Consider the following 13797-nt stretch of genomic DNA (forward strand, 5'->3'; position numbering starts at 1 on the left):
TTATTTTAACACATGTTCAGGTTTGCAGTAGCTGTTTTGGAGCTTGTGGACACATAGGACGTTTTTACTTTTGGACCTAGATTAAAATGTATCAAGACAAGTTAATGTTGTTTGAATGTTATAATTTAAAATATATTGATTTATGTTTGATTTATGTTCTATATTTTCCCCGCTGCGCGTGCGCGATAAAATGTGTATTAATAAATATTGACACCAATAGTGTCACGAGTAATGAAACAATATGTGGCGCCCCGATGTATAATCCGCCTTTGGTCGGGGTGTTACAACTTCGCCTGCATCTGGGCAACTTCGCCTTCAAAGCGATAACTTCGCCTTCAAAGCGATAACTTCGCCTGAGGCCAAGTTCGCCTAATTGATAACTTCGCTTACGGCCAAGTTCGCCTAACTGGTAACTTCGCCTAAAGCCAAGTTCGCCTGATAACTTCGCCTAAAGCTAAGTTCGCCTAAGGTTTAACTTCGCTTAAAGTCAAGTTCGTTTAGAAAATAAATTAAAAATCTAATGAAAAATGTGTTAAGACAGTTAATGGAAATAAAATTTTTCCAAGCTGACCTGGCAGCTCGACCCCAGCCAGGGGCTCTGCCCTTTGGACCCTGCTAGGGGCTGCCGCCCCTAGACCCCGCTGCCAGGGGCGCTGCCCCCGGACCCCCGTTCGTTGTGGGTCATATAAAGATAGAAATACATTATGAGAAGTGATAGTTAATTGATACGTATACTTGTTATACAGTCAGCCGTGCACAACTGAAGAAAGGGATTACGATTAACGGTGAACGTAACCGTGTTCAGGTGAGTTTCTAGCCTCATTTATGTGTTATGTTTTCGGGGCTGTGTGCATACTCAATATGTTTGTTAATACGCTTATCCTAAGAGATAAGTGTATGCCTTATGTGAATGATATGATATGTATGAATGATTGCTTGATGGTACATGAACGATCTTCGGATATTGCACGTACTGTCAGGTTGTAACGCTATGTGTAAGGTAAGTATGATATGTATGCTTATGTGTATGAACGTGATAAAGTTAATAAAAGAAGGAATTGACGGTTGCATGGTTGTATGGTTACGAAAAGGGTACCGAGCCCTAATAATACTCGAGGTATGATGTATGGTTGTATGGTAACGAAGAGGGAATCGAACCCTACTAATATTCGAGAACTAGGGAACCGAACCCTACTAATATTCGAGGAAAGAGGGAAACCGAGCCCTAATAATACTCGTGGAAAGAGGGAAACCGAGCCCTAATAATACTCGTGGAAAGAGGGTACCGAGCCCTAATAATACTCGAGGAAGGAGGGTACCGAGCCCTAATAATACTCGAGGAAGGAGGGTACCGAGCCCTAATAATACTCGAGGAATGTAGGGCGTAATGCTCTTTATAACGTAAGATATGAAGGTAAGTTAATACAAAGGAAAGAATGAAAGTATGAAAGAATGAAAGTATGAAAGTATGAATGAAAGAATATAAGTTTATGTGTATTGTATAGTGTATGATTAACTAGAACTCACTCAGCGTAGCTGACTTTTAGTATGCACGCAGGTGAGTAGGATGAGACGGCTTGCTTGAGGAGACACGTGGCATTGAACAAGAGTCTGGCATCTGAAGACTTATGATGTTTTAATTTTAATGCTTTAATGTTGAAAGACAAAGGATGTTTTGAGACAAGTTATGAATTATGTAATGTTTTATGAAGGTTTTATATTCCGCGTAAATGTTTTAATTAACTCTGATATTTAGAACTGTGTTTATGAGTAAATCCAACACGAAAGTAGGGCTACCGGTAACGGGGCCTTACAACCATGCAACCATACATACCAATCCTTTACACATGTATTGTCTACATACATACTCCTAACCTTTCCTTCATACATTCCACATTACTATATCATTCATATAACATACACTTACCACTTAAGGTAATTGTATTGACTAACCACATAGGAGTATGCACACAACCCGAAAAAATAACAGAGAAAATGGGCTAAAAACTCACATGGATCCTGTTTCTCTCGGAGTTAACGGTAACACCTCTTTTCTACTAGGCACAGCTAACTGAGTAACAAATGACAAGAATCACTTAACTACTCCTAACCAGATCATATTTCTAGGTTGATGAAGCCCCTAATGAACAGGGTTCCGGGGGGCAGTGCCCCTGGTAGCGGGGTCTCAGGGGCCGCAACCCCTAGCAGGGTCCAAGGGCAGAACCCCTTGCTGGGGTTCCAGGTCAGCTTGGAAAAAAATTATTTTCGTTATAGTTTTTATTAAAAATTCACTAGAAAAATCGACTCTTTAAACGAATCGAATCGAATTCCAAACGAATCGAATCGAGTTCTCAAACGAATTGAATCGAGTTCTCAAACGAATTGAATCCTTAAACGAATCGAGTCGAGTCCTCAAATGAATCGAGTCGAGTTCTCAAGCGAATCGAATCGAGTCCTCAAACGAATCAAATCAAGTTCCCAAACGAATCGAATCGAGTTCTAAACGATTCGAATCGAATTTTTGCAAACGAATCGAATCAAATTTTAGCAATCCAATCGAATTTTTATAAATTCGATTCGAATCGGGCTTTCTTACTTTTCGTTATAAACGTTTTCTTTTAGCACGTTATGACCCGTTTTACCAATATAACGAGCTCTGGGTCTTAACAACCTTACCCACTTGTTCCATACATGGTCCGAACGCCACCTGTTCGTCCCGAATCGTCCCAAACAGCTCGTTTAACACTAAGTTTATGTCTTTCATACACGATAAGGTCCGATCACTATCCGACCAAGTTTCATAGCGATCCGACCTCAAATACTCAACCTTTAAATCAAGAACGTGCCTTCCTTGGATCTGGTTTGTTTAGGATCTGAATCAACACGTGAATGGTGTTAGGTTCCTTATTATTCATGATGCTTAGACACGAGATCTACTCCCCTCTAGCTCGGTGTAACATTTTGGGTTTTTATCGTATTCATTTATCACTGTTTAAACGCTATTTGGATCCTAATATTTGGTGAGAATTTGAAATTATAAGTTATTTAAGTTTCCTTATATTCACATTTAACCCTCCATGTTCTATTTATTTATTATTCTTTAATTCTAATATAACTAGTTCAATAATTAACCAAAGTTCAACCTATAGAGGCTAGTATTGCACAAAACTGAAACATTGCATCTCCGGTGGCTGGAGCGCCGCACGGCCGGCCTTAGGCCCTCCGTCGCGCGACACGGTGAGATGGCTGGGCAGAATCTCAACTTAATCTCGTTCGTTAGCTCGTTTTTGGCATAAAATCGTGTATTTTCAGTATGTTTAAGAGAAGTAAGAACCAAGAAACCATCTTATAACTGAAAAATAAGTATAATCTCGTTTATTATCACCCAAGATCAAATCTTCTTGATTATTTCAGTGATTCATTCCTTAAAATCATATTCACTTGCTTAATCGAGCCAAAAAGCCCATAATTAGTTCGTTTATGCCTTTTCTATATAAACAACCTTCAAATGTCTGTCACAAAACTTTACAACAACCCTAGTTATCATTCTCAACTGTCATTACCTTCTGCTCTCTCAAAATCGTTTGGTTTTTGGTGTTTTGTTGAAGAACCGTTTAGAACCGGTTGACTTTGCAAGTTCAAGGACCTTTGACTTGTTATATATCATTGTTCGTTCACTTTCCGGGTAAGTTGTAAACTGATTTTTTGTTCATAAACATTCTCTAGTTGATAACCTTCAATTAATTTATGAGATTGAAGGGTATTGGCTAGTCAATTGCTTTAAAACCCAATAAAGGGCAAAATAGTCAATCTGTTTGACTTCTCGTTTTCTCATACTTCTGGTCAGATTCAATGTTCGGTCTAGAAGACTTTTCTTTTCGTAATAAAGTTTTAAGGTCCTGACCAAAACCTGACTTCCGACTCGAAGTTCGGATTCTGGTCAGGTTCGACTCGTTTAACTATTAAAATTGACATAACTCGAGCTATACTTATCCGTTTGGATTAATTCCAGTGGCATTAAGTTCGTTTTTACTTATACCATCGTACCTCTAAGTTTCAGGTCCTGTTGATTATCTTCCTTCGACGCGTTAATCGGAAGACTCTTTATTCTACTCTTAATATCGTATTAACTCGCTTATTATTAAGGTGAGCTTTGTCATTCCCCCGTTGTACTTATTTTCAAAAGTTTTGGGGGCGTATGCGTACTAATAGTATTTCGTATTATATATATCTCAACTTTAGCAAACGTTGTATTGTGTGTGAATTGTTGAACATATTTGCTATTTGCTCACTTGGTTATTTTGTGCATTCGGAGAGGTCCACCATATTCTCATATAGTATGATCATACGATCGTCTTGTTTAACCGACGCCCGATTCGTTTTGGCAATGGCTCACTTGACACTTATTTGCTCATTGGTTTGGTTACATTTACCGCTTTACTTACGTTTTGCTATATTTCATATTATATATATCATTGCAAAACTGATGACTTGCTCACTCAACATTATTGCTGACAAACTATTCTATTTTCTACGCATATACAGGTTATCGCTTGAACTAAGGATGGAATATTGGATTGCTAGATGAGATCATAGGCTTTATTATCAAGAACAATTTAGTTTAAGTTATTTGGATTATTTCTATTTTTGTTATGAGTTATTGTTTTGGATTATTTACCTATTTATGGATATTGTGATTGGAATTTATTACATAAATTATTAGATATTGTCATCATTATTGTATGATAGTTACCTCGAGCTATGAGCAATCATGCTCACGCCTCGACATTTCCGCCTTAGGTTGGGGTGTGACACTCGGATCTGGGGATTTGAAGGAGTGTTTGTGTGTGTTTTTGAGTGTGTAGGGAGGCAAGGATGATGGAAATGAGGGTTTTAGGGAGGTTTAATGGTGTTTACATACCCTTAAGCCTATGGACCTTAAAGCCCATCACCATCCCTTATTCCATCCTTTTATTTTCCAAGCTCATACTCAACTTATTATTAAATACTAACTCACAACTAATTTAAATAACATATTTTATTATTTATTTATAAAAGTAGGATGTTACACAAAGAAACTATGAATCAAAGAATTTTTGGGCCAAGATAGGTTTTGAATGACCAAAACCAATTATATCACACAAGAATTATTATATATTATATTTTACAAGTTTCTAATGTGAGGGTATTTCACTGTTTCTTCAGAATTAGGCTTCCTGTGTTGTACTCTCATTTGTGACTGATGTACATACCCAATTCCCTTTATTGTTCCACACGTGTAATTAATTGAAGCCAGCCTCTGTTTAGTTGTCTTTCTTTTGTATGCTTTTTAAAATTCATACATGCAAATCTTTCTCCTCTAGCTGTATTCTCTCACCAAACTATCGGAGCTCTGTGGATGAGGTTACTGTAAGGTATTAATCCTTCAGTTTATATTATGTTCTTTAGATTTCAGTTGTTGTTCTTCTTTCACTTGATGTCGTTTATTTACAAGTATATTTAGGGAATTTTAACATTCTAATTTTCTATATTATATGTTGATCTCCCTGTATTTATGTTCTGTTTTGTGTGGAAAATTGATGCTTAAGTTTATCGATGCCATATTAGTGCTTGCATTTTGATTCTTGCTTGGAATAAGTTTATGGATGCCATATTAGTGCTTGCATTTTGATTCTTGCTCGGTGAAGTTTACTGCACGCCAGGTGTTTGATGAAATGCTTGGTTTCGGATTTTGTTTTTTTATCTTATTAAATTATTGGCGTCATTTTGCTTTGAATCTTATAATTATTTTCTTTATAGGACTAATCTTGATGTATGCAATATAATGAGTTTGAGGTTTTTGGTATAAACCATAAACCAAACCATTCACTATGATTTGGAATATTTTAAACCGACCGAGCTACAGCTGAAATACTAAACCGATCGTGAAACCAAACCAAGGACCGGTTTGCGCGGTTTCACGTTCTCAAACCAAACCGTGAACACGTCTATCTATATGTGTGACGCTGTGAGTTTAGTAAGATATAATGGAGGTTAATGATGTAAGTTTCTTTGCTGTTTATTGTTTTGGTCGGTTTTCGCTTCTTGATAGATTTTCATATTTTGGTTGAATTGGCCTTGGTTAATGCAATTGTACTAGGTTGTTTAATGCTAGCTACTCAATCAAACTGCACCATGTATTCTTTATTTATTTACTTATTTACTTTTTTAGATAAGTTTTTAAATGTTCACAGAATGTCAATCGAATTGAATTTTTTTTGTATATTCTTATATCTGCTTTCTTTTACAGTGATGGTGATGATGTCTTCAGTGGTGACCTGAACTTTGGCCGCTAGGCTGCTTAATTTTCGTTCGTTCCGTTTCAGGTAACGTGAAATTGATTTGTCGTCATTTTATTGTTATTTATTTCGATTTGAGACGTTCCCTATGAATTTGTCTTAATGCTTATTTGGAGTTTCGTGCCCAACCCATGTTTACGAATACGTTGAAACAAACTAAATCTAGATACATACCACTATCGGCATGTTAATTCCCAATTTTATGAAGAAATCACTTCATAAAATAGTAATCACTATATTTGTTGTATGTGGATTTACGATGTTACAAATTACAAATGTCAGGGTTTTTTTTTTTTTTTTGTTATTTGATAAAAGCCTTTGTGTTGTACGCCAGCACTTATTTATTTTGTGATTTAATAGCACGTTGTTGCTATTTGGTTACAACCTGCAACTTTGAAAATGTCTATTTTCTTTTCTATTACTCTTTGGAGTCATCGTATCATTTACACACAATTAAGTTTGTGTGTGTTGTATCATGTTATTTATTACTTATTGAGTATTTTGTCAAAACTCGATAGAAAATCTGAAACCTGATCGGTATCCCTGAAACCCGACGTTTAATTACCTGATAAAAACCCGATGGGTTTGGGATGAATTTTAATAATCAGGTAGGCTTCGGAATATCTAAACCCGACACAAACTTGACCCATTGTCATCCCTATATGCTAGCTGAACAACAAAACACTGTTTTCCATTTCTTTTATATTATAAATCTACAATTGCTTTAATATGGTTATAAAACTTGATACCTACAAGGAGGTATGTTTTATTATTTATTTATTTATGTTAGTTAACTTTTCTTTGAAGTTTTTGGATAATTTTCCAAATTTTAGTCACCGAATATCAATCGGATTGCACTACTGACTGAAAGTGTGTCTCTTTGTGTTAGAAGTTGAGAAAACATGTTATATTGTGCAACTTGCCTTGAATGATTTTTTTGCTTCCATCATAAATCATTGATTATGCTATATTCTTTTATTGTCAGTTTTGCTGTTCAAACCGTTAGGACTTCGTTTACAGGTACGTCTTTATGTGTACTTTTACTTTTCGTTAATCGTATTAGGGAAATGTTCTCATGAAAAAAACCATTATGTTTATGTTGTCGGTTGTCTTATTTTCATTTAGTTGACGTTTTTGTATAGCTGTTATATTTGATTTTTACTATCAACTTTCGTGTATTACTCTGCTGTCCCTCGACATGTCACGTAGTAAGAGATCTCGAACTGACTCCTCACTTTTTACTAACTATCATCGTGGTCAGTCTTCTAGACAGGTTTCTCATTGATCTACACTACTTAGTAATGCACCCCTAAACGCATCTTGCTATATAGATAACGGTGACTGTGACAAAGTTTGTGAGTTTTGTGACGCTCTGTTTTGGTTTGATGAACGTTCTATTGCTTCTTCTAGCAGCCAACAATCAAGGTATACCCAATGTTGTAAGGGAGGTCGTGTTGCACTTCCTTATACTAGGCGTCCTTATACCACAATCATTCATCTTTTCCAGCTGCCAGACTTTATGTCTAACATTCGTGCGTACAATTCTATTTTCTCTCTGACATCTTTCGGTGCTAAAATTGATGACACTATAAATCGAGGTTCTGGTCCATACGTTTTTAAGAGTAGTGGTCAGATTCACCATTGGGTGGGTACTCTATGCCCGCCACCAAATGAAAGACCATGATTCTTGCAAATGTATGTGTACGACACTGAGAATGAAATAGACAACCGTCTGTATCCCTTTACCTCGGGTGACCAATCACGCATTTCTCCTCGAACAGTTAGCATCCTTCTTAGCATCTTAGAGTTTACTAACGAGTTGGTGCGGCTTTTTCGTACAGCCAGGGATCTTTGTTTATCGGACAACGTCCCCGACTTTTCTGTTCGTCTCTATGGTTCACGTGACAAATTACATTATGACATGCCATTCGCAGGCTGCATAGGTGCCATAGTCACCGACGCTGATCCAATGTGTACAAATTTCGACATTGTCATCAGACACAAAGAAGGTGGGCCACAACGTATAAACAAACTTCATTCGTTATATATGCCCTTGCAGTACCCGCTTCTTTTTCTTTATGGTGAACGTGGCTGGTCATCTGAACTTATGCTTCGAGTCAGAGATGGAACGCGAGACAGAAAGCTGACGATGAATATGTACTATAGCTATTTGTTGCATGATCGATATAACTTATACACCTTACTTTTGAGGGGGGGGGGCAGTTTGTTGCAGCAGTTCATTGTTGATGCATACGTCTGTATTGAGGAGGGACGACTTGACTATATAAGACTAAACCAGAATGTTTTCCGCACAGAGTTCCTACAGGGCGTCGAAGACGCAGTTCAACGCGGTGACACAGAAGGCCGTGATGTTGGTAAACGCACTGTCTTACCGTCATCCTTTGTAGGTGGTCCGCGATACATGTACAAACACTATCAAGATGCTTTGGCTATCTGTAGGGTACATGGTAAACCTCAATATTTCATTACGTTTATCTGCAATGTTAAGTGGCCTGAGATTACAAGATATTTGTCACGGTTTCCTTCTTTAAAGTCACCAGACCGTCTGGATATAATTGCTAGGGTCTTTCAAATAAAGCTTCGGTTGTTTCTAAAATTTATCAAGGCGAACAAGACATTCAGTGAAATTGTTGCAGGTACTGTCTTGGCTGCTTATAGGTTACACTACTGTAATTCACAAGTATATCTCACGTTTACATAACTAAGTTTGTTACTTCAACGCAGATTTATATACAGTTGAGTTTCAGAAAAGAGGCCTTCCACATTGTCACATCCTTCTATGGGTTAGCCCGACATGTAGAATCAAGGATGCGTGTGAAATTGACAATTTTATCTCTGCTGAGAAACCAGATCCTTTGGTTGAGCCTCATCTATACAAGATAGTCACTGAACTAATGATTCATGGACCATGTGGATTGCTTAATCCCAGCTCACCATGTATGGACTCGAGATCTTGCTCCAAGAGCTTTCCTAAGCACTTTGAACCTGAAACTGCCTTTGATGACAATGGTCACGTTCACTACATAAGGAGACCGGATCGTTTCTCTGTCATGAAGGGCGATGTTAAGATAGATAACAGATACGTTGTGCCTTACAACCGTGTCGAGTATTGTGGTTGGAGCATGCTAATCAAGTATCTTTTCAAGTGCATTTCAAAGGGCGCTGACCGTATACGTTATAGCATCTCAAAAACACCAACTGAAATGGACAGAAGCCATAGACCTCAACCCTCCAACGTGAATGAAATTCAAAACTTTGTTGACGGTAGGTTCATCTGTCCACACGAAGCCGCATGGAGGATATTTAACTTTGACATTCACGTTAGAAATCCAGTTGTACAAGTACTAGCCGTCCACTTAGAGAACATGCAGAACGTCACTTTTAGAGAAACAAACCTGCTTGAGAATGTAGCAACTAACACTTTCAGCAAACGAACAACTTTAACAGAGTGGCTATCCAACAACGCTAGGGATGCCAGTGGTCGTCACCTATGATACATCGACTATTTGTCAGAGTATAAGTGGGAATCTAAAGTCTGGATGAGACGTGCATCGAACAAAAACCCCGCAATCAGAAGGCTGGTCTGCATACATCCTAGCAGCGAAGAGGCCTTTTTCTTACGCATGTTGTTGGGCTATCAAAGAGGCTGTACATCCTTCATGTCCATACGAACAGTCAACGAAGAGGTTTGTGAAACCTTTCGAGCTGCGTGTGAAAAGTTAGGCTTGCTTGGTGACGATGTCGAATGGTCAACTGCCTTTGAGGAGGCTTCAGTTTGGGCCACCGCCAGCGAGCTACGGGCATTATTCACTCAAATGCTTTTGTTTTGTGAAGTAACAGACCCTTTGCGCATGTGGGAAAAACAATGGCATAAGATGGCAGATGTTGGTATGAGAAACCATGGTATTGCTAATGATGACGATCTCAAGCAATATGTTCTCTACGAACTAGAACTGTTACTCCAATCTGGCACACCTTCAAAGTCTCTATTAGATTACAGTCTGCCTATGCCAAGACCTGCTTTGCTTCAGCAACTGCAAAACAGACTTTTAATGGAAGAGAGGAACTATGATCGACACTTGCTATAAATTGAACACAATTCAAACAGATCTAAGCTTAACCTTCAACAAAGCAGAATATATGAGGATGTCACTTCTGCAGTCGCCTCGCACCGTCAGATCTTGGTGTTTGTGTATGGTCATGGAGGAACCGGGAAGACATTCTTATGGACAACAATACTATCAGCCTTACGCTCAACTGGAAGCATTGTGCTAGCTGTTGCAGCCTCTGGCATTGCATCATTGCTACTTCCTTCGGGCCGAACGACTCATTCAAGATTCAAACTCCCGTTAGACGTAACCGATAACTCACTCTGTCACATTAAGAAAAACACACAACTAGCACATTTACTGACTGAAACTTCACTTATAATCTGGGATGAGGCTCCAATGAATGACCGTCGGTGCTTCGAGTCGCTAGATAGGTCACTTAGGGACCTATTCAATTGTGAGGATAAACCATTTGGAGGAAAATCGGTCTTACTAGGTGGAGACTTTACACAGACACTTCCAATAATTTCTAAGGCGTCAAAGTCAACCATTCTTGCTTCGTCATTGCCAAGATCTTACCTGTGGCACAGTTTCAAGGTCTACAAACTTACAGATAACATGCGCCTACATAGACCAAATATTAGTTGCACAGAACAAAATGTTATTTCTGTATTCTCTTCATGGTTAGTCTCTGTTGGTGATGGAGTTATTGGATCACGAGACGTGAATGATCCAGAAGATACAAAAAATATGCGTATACCTGATGAATATCTTATACGTTATTCTGACACTGCTTTAACCGAACTTATACACTTCATTTACAATGCCGATACTTTACAAAACCTCAACGCAACAACACTTTCAAAGAAAGCTATTATATGTCCTAAGAATGAAACAGTAAATGAGATTAACTCTATCGTTATCAATATGACACCTGGAACAACAAGAACCTACACAAGCATTGACTCGGTTGTTCCTCACCCAGGTGATAATAGCAATATCGAGCTGCTCTACCCTGTAGAGTACCTAAACCTTCTAAACTTCAATGGCCTTCCCCCACACACTCTTGAACTAAAAGTAAATTCACCTATCATGTTACTAAGAAACCTCAATCCAGCTTATGGTCTCTGTAATGGCACACGACTTATAATTACATAACTACTGCCTGGGATCGTAGAGGCACAAATAATGACCGGCAAATTCATAGGTAGCCGAGTTTACATTCCCAAAATAAGCCTAACACATAAGGATGAACAGCTACCCTTTGAACTCAAAAGGCAACAGTTTCCATTTCGTCTATACTATGCAATGACAATTAACAAGAGCCAAGGCCAATCTTTAGATAAGATAGGGATCTACTTGCCACAACCTATATTCGATCACGGCCAATTATATGTAGCTCTATCAAGAGCAACTACACCCCACTCACTCAAAATTTTGATCGTACCACACAATGACGAAGACCCAGCTCTAACCAAAAACATAGTCTACTCAGACTTTCTACAAGAAATAGATAATACAATAAACTAGCAACATACAATTTATTTTCACTACTATTGTGCATATGTTTAATACAATACTTAACTATCATACATAGCATAGTCTAATGACACACATACGTATACATTGTACACACTTTTTATTTTTATATTGTATATACCTTGCTTACACTAACAGCTACAGTAACTCCACAACAGTCAACAGAATGGAACATAACTTGATACACATCCGTGACATCAAAGCGCGTCTAAAACCGCAACCGCTACTGGTAAGAGTTATAAAAAAGTGGATACCAAAATTCCAGAAGGAACTCTGCTACCTTTTTGTAGACAGCAATGTGAGCATTCTGTCCTACTGTATGCTAATTGTATTGCATCCCTTTGAAATGACCTAACTATGAATCTGTTCACATCCTTTTCTTTTAATGTTCAACGTAGGGTGACGGTATCGAAGTTATGGCCAACTTAAATCAACAAGAACACTTTGATGAAATAATCAAAGTTAAGGCATGTTATATGGTAACGGAGTACGTTTGTGTTGATGCAAGAAAGACCAATAAGGTAGTGGACCATGAGGCTTCGTTACGAATTGGAATCAGGGCAACATTTGCACCTATAACTGATGCTAGCATACCCACCTACTACTTCAGACTAGCCACACATGATTCGCTGAGAATGCATAGAGTACCTGAGACCTCTTGCAGGTAAACACTAACACTCAAACATGTGACTACAACTGTATTATCCACAACTTTGAGTTTTATACTAAGATAGGTTACCTTTTCACTCTCTAACTTACCGTGCCCTAAAGATCCTACTCATATAAATTATAGAGACTATTAGATTGTCAAATACCTTTTCCCTCTAAGTTACTGTGTCTTTACAATTGTAATCGGTTATATTTTTTAGTCTACGAATAAGGTCATAAGAAAAAGTAATAGCTTTGTAAAACTTGCAGTTTTTAGCAAAAATATCAGACAAGCCATCTTTCTATGCCTGCTGTCGCATACACCTCCTAAACTAATGTCTAATTTCTTAACTTGTAGACTACATTGGACGGTTAGAAAAGAAGTTTTCCCAGCACACAAACAAGGTGGATAAACTAAAGAAGTTCCTCATACAAGACGAATGGTAAGAACAAATGCACCTAACTCAGAACAATATTCATCATCAATGTAATTTCAATTAGATACTCAATTCTCACAGGACTAACGAGGTTGAAATCACTTTTTGGAAAGACATGGAACACCTTGCGAGTGATAACATAGTTGAAGGTGACATAATCCTAATAACCTCCACTTCAGCCACCTTCTACAGAGGTAAACAAATCACTTTTACATATAGTAATACATATTTAATTAACTGAAGTGAAAAAAAAACAGTCGCACAGCTGGAAACAACAAGAGCAACAACCATCCATGTTAACCCACCATATCCTGAACTGATAAAGATTATCGACAGGTAAAAAAACTTACTAAATAGCTATTGGAACAAAAACCGTCACTAACTTAACTGAACCTCTATCCAGGCTCAAAGCCCTTCCACTGCTCGAAAGCAACGCCACAGTCCACCAAATACTGACAGGAAACAAGGTAATGACACATACACTTCCTTCATATACATAAAAGTTCAAATTACAGCAATTTAACTAATACAAATGCAAGCATAACAGTCCAATTACAAGTGCACTGCTCGCATAAAGGATATCGAAGCCCACTGAACATGGTACACTGCCCAATGCTCCAAATATATAAGCAAGCTACACCCACAAGGAGATTCTGTAGAATTCATCTGCTTACACCATAATGATATTGAAGCAAAGTTCGGGTAAGAATACAAAACAAAACAAATATATATTTTTATAACTTCATGTCAATAACAGCTACATAT

The 13797-nt window shown here is 37.9% G+C and overlaps 1 protein-coding gene and 1 long non-coding RNA gene across 2 annotated transcripts; both read left to right on the top strand.

Moving 5' to 3' along the window:
• The first annotated feature begins 10018 nt into the window (after positions 1–10018).
• Positions 10019–12615, top strand: LOC143631176 (uncharacterized). Its single transcript, XM_077100017.1, has 4 exons — positions 10019–10395; positions 10468–11430; positions 12086–12176; positions 12346–12615. Exons 1-4 carry the CDS (start codon positions 10019–10021, stop codon positions 12613–12615), a joined length of 1701 nt encoding a protein of 566 aa, XP_076956132.1.
• A 352-nt stretch (positions 12616–12967) lies between these two features.
• LOC143631203 (uncharacterized) lies at positions 12968–13348 on the top strand. The gene is made up of 3 exons (XR_013153306.1): positions 12968–13038; positions 13114–13226; positions 13290–13348. It is a non-coding gene; the product is annotated as an uncharacterized LOC143631203 (long non-coding RNA).
• The last annotated feature ends 449 nt before the right edge of the window (positions 13349–13797 follow it).

This window comes from Bidens hawaiensis, unplaced genomic scaffold (genome assembly GCF_021521415.1).
Source record: "Bidens hawaiensis isolate Kalapana, Puna unplaced genomic scaffold, B.hawaiensis_p1.1 tig00005959_1, whole genome shotgun sequence".
In the NCBI taxonomy this organism is placed as follows: Eukaryota; Viridiplantae; Streptophyta; class Magnoliopsida; order Asterales; family Asteraceae; genus Bidens; species Bidens hawaiensis.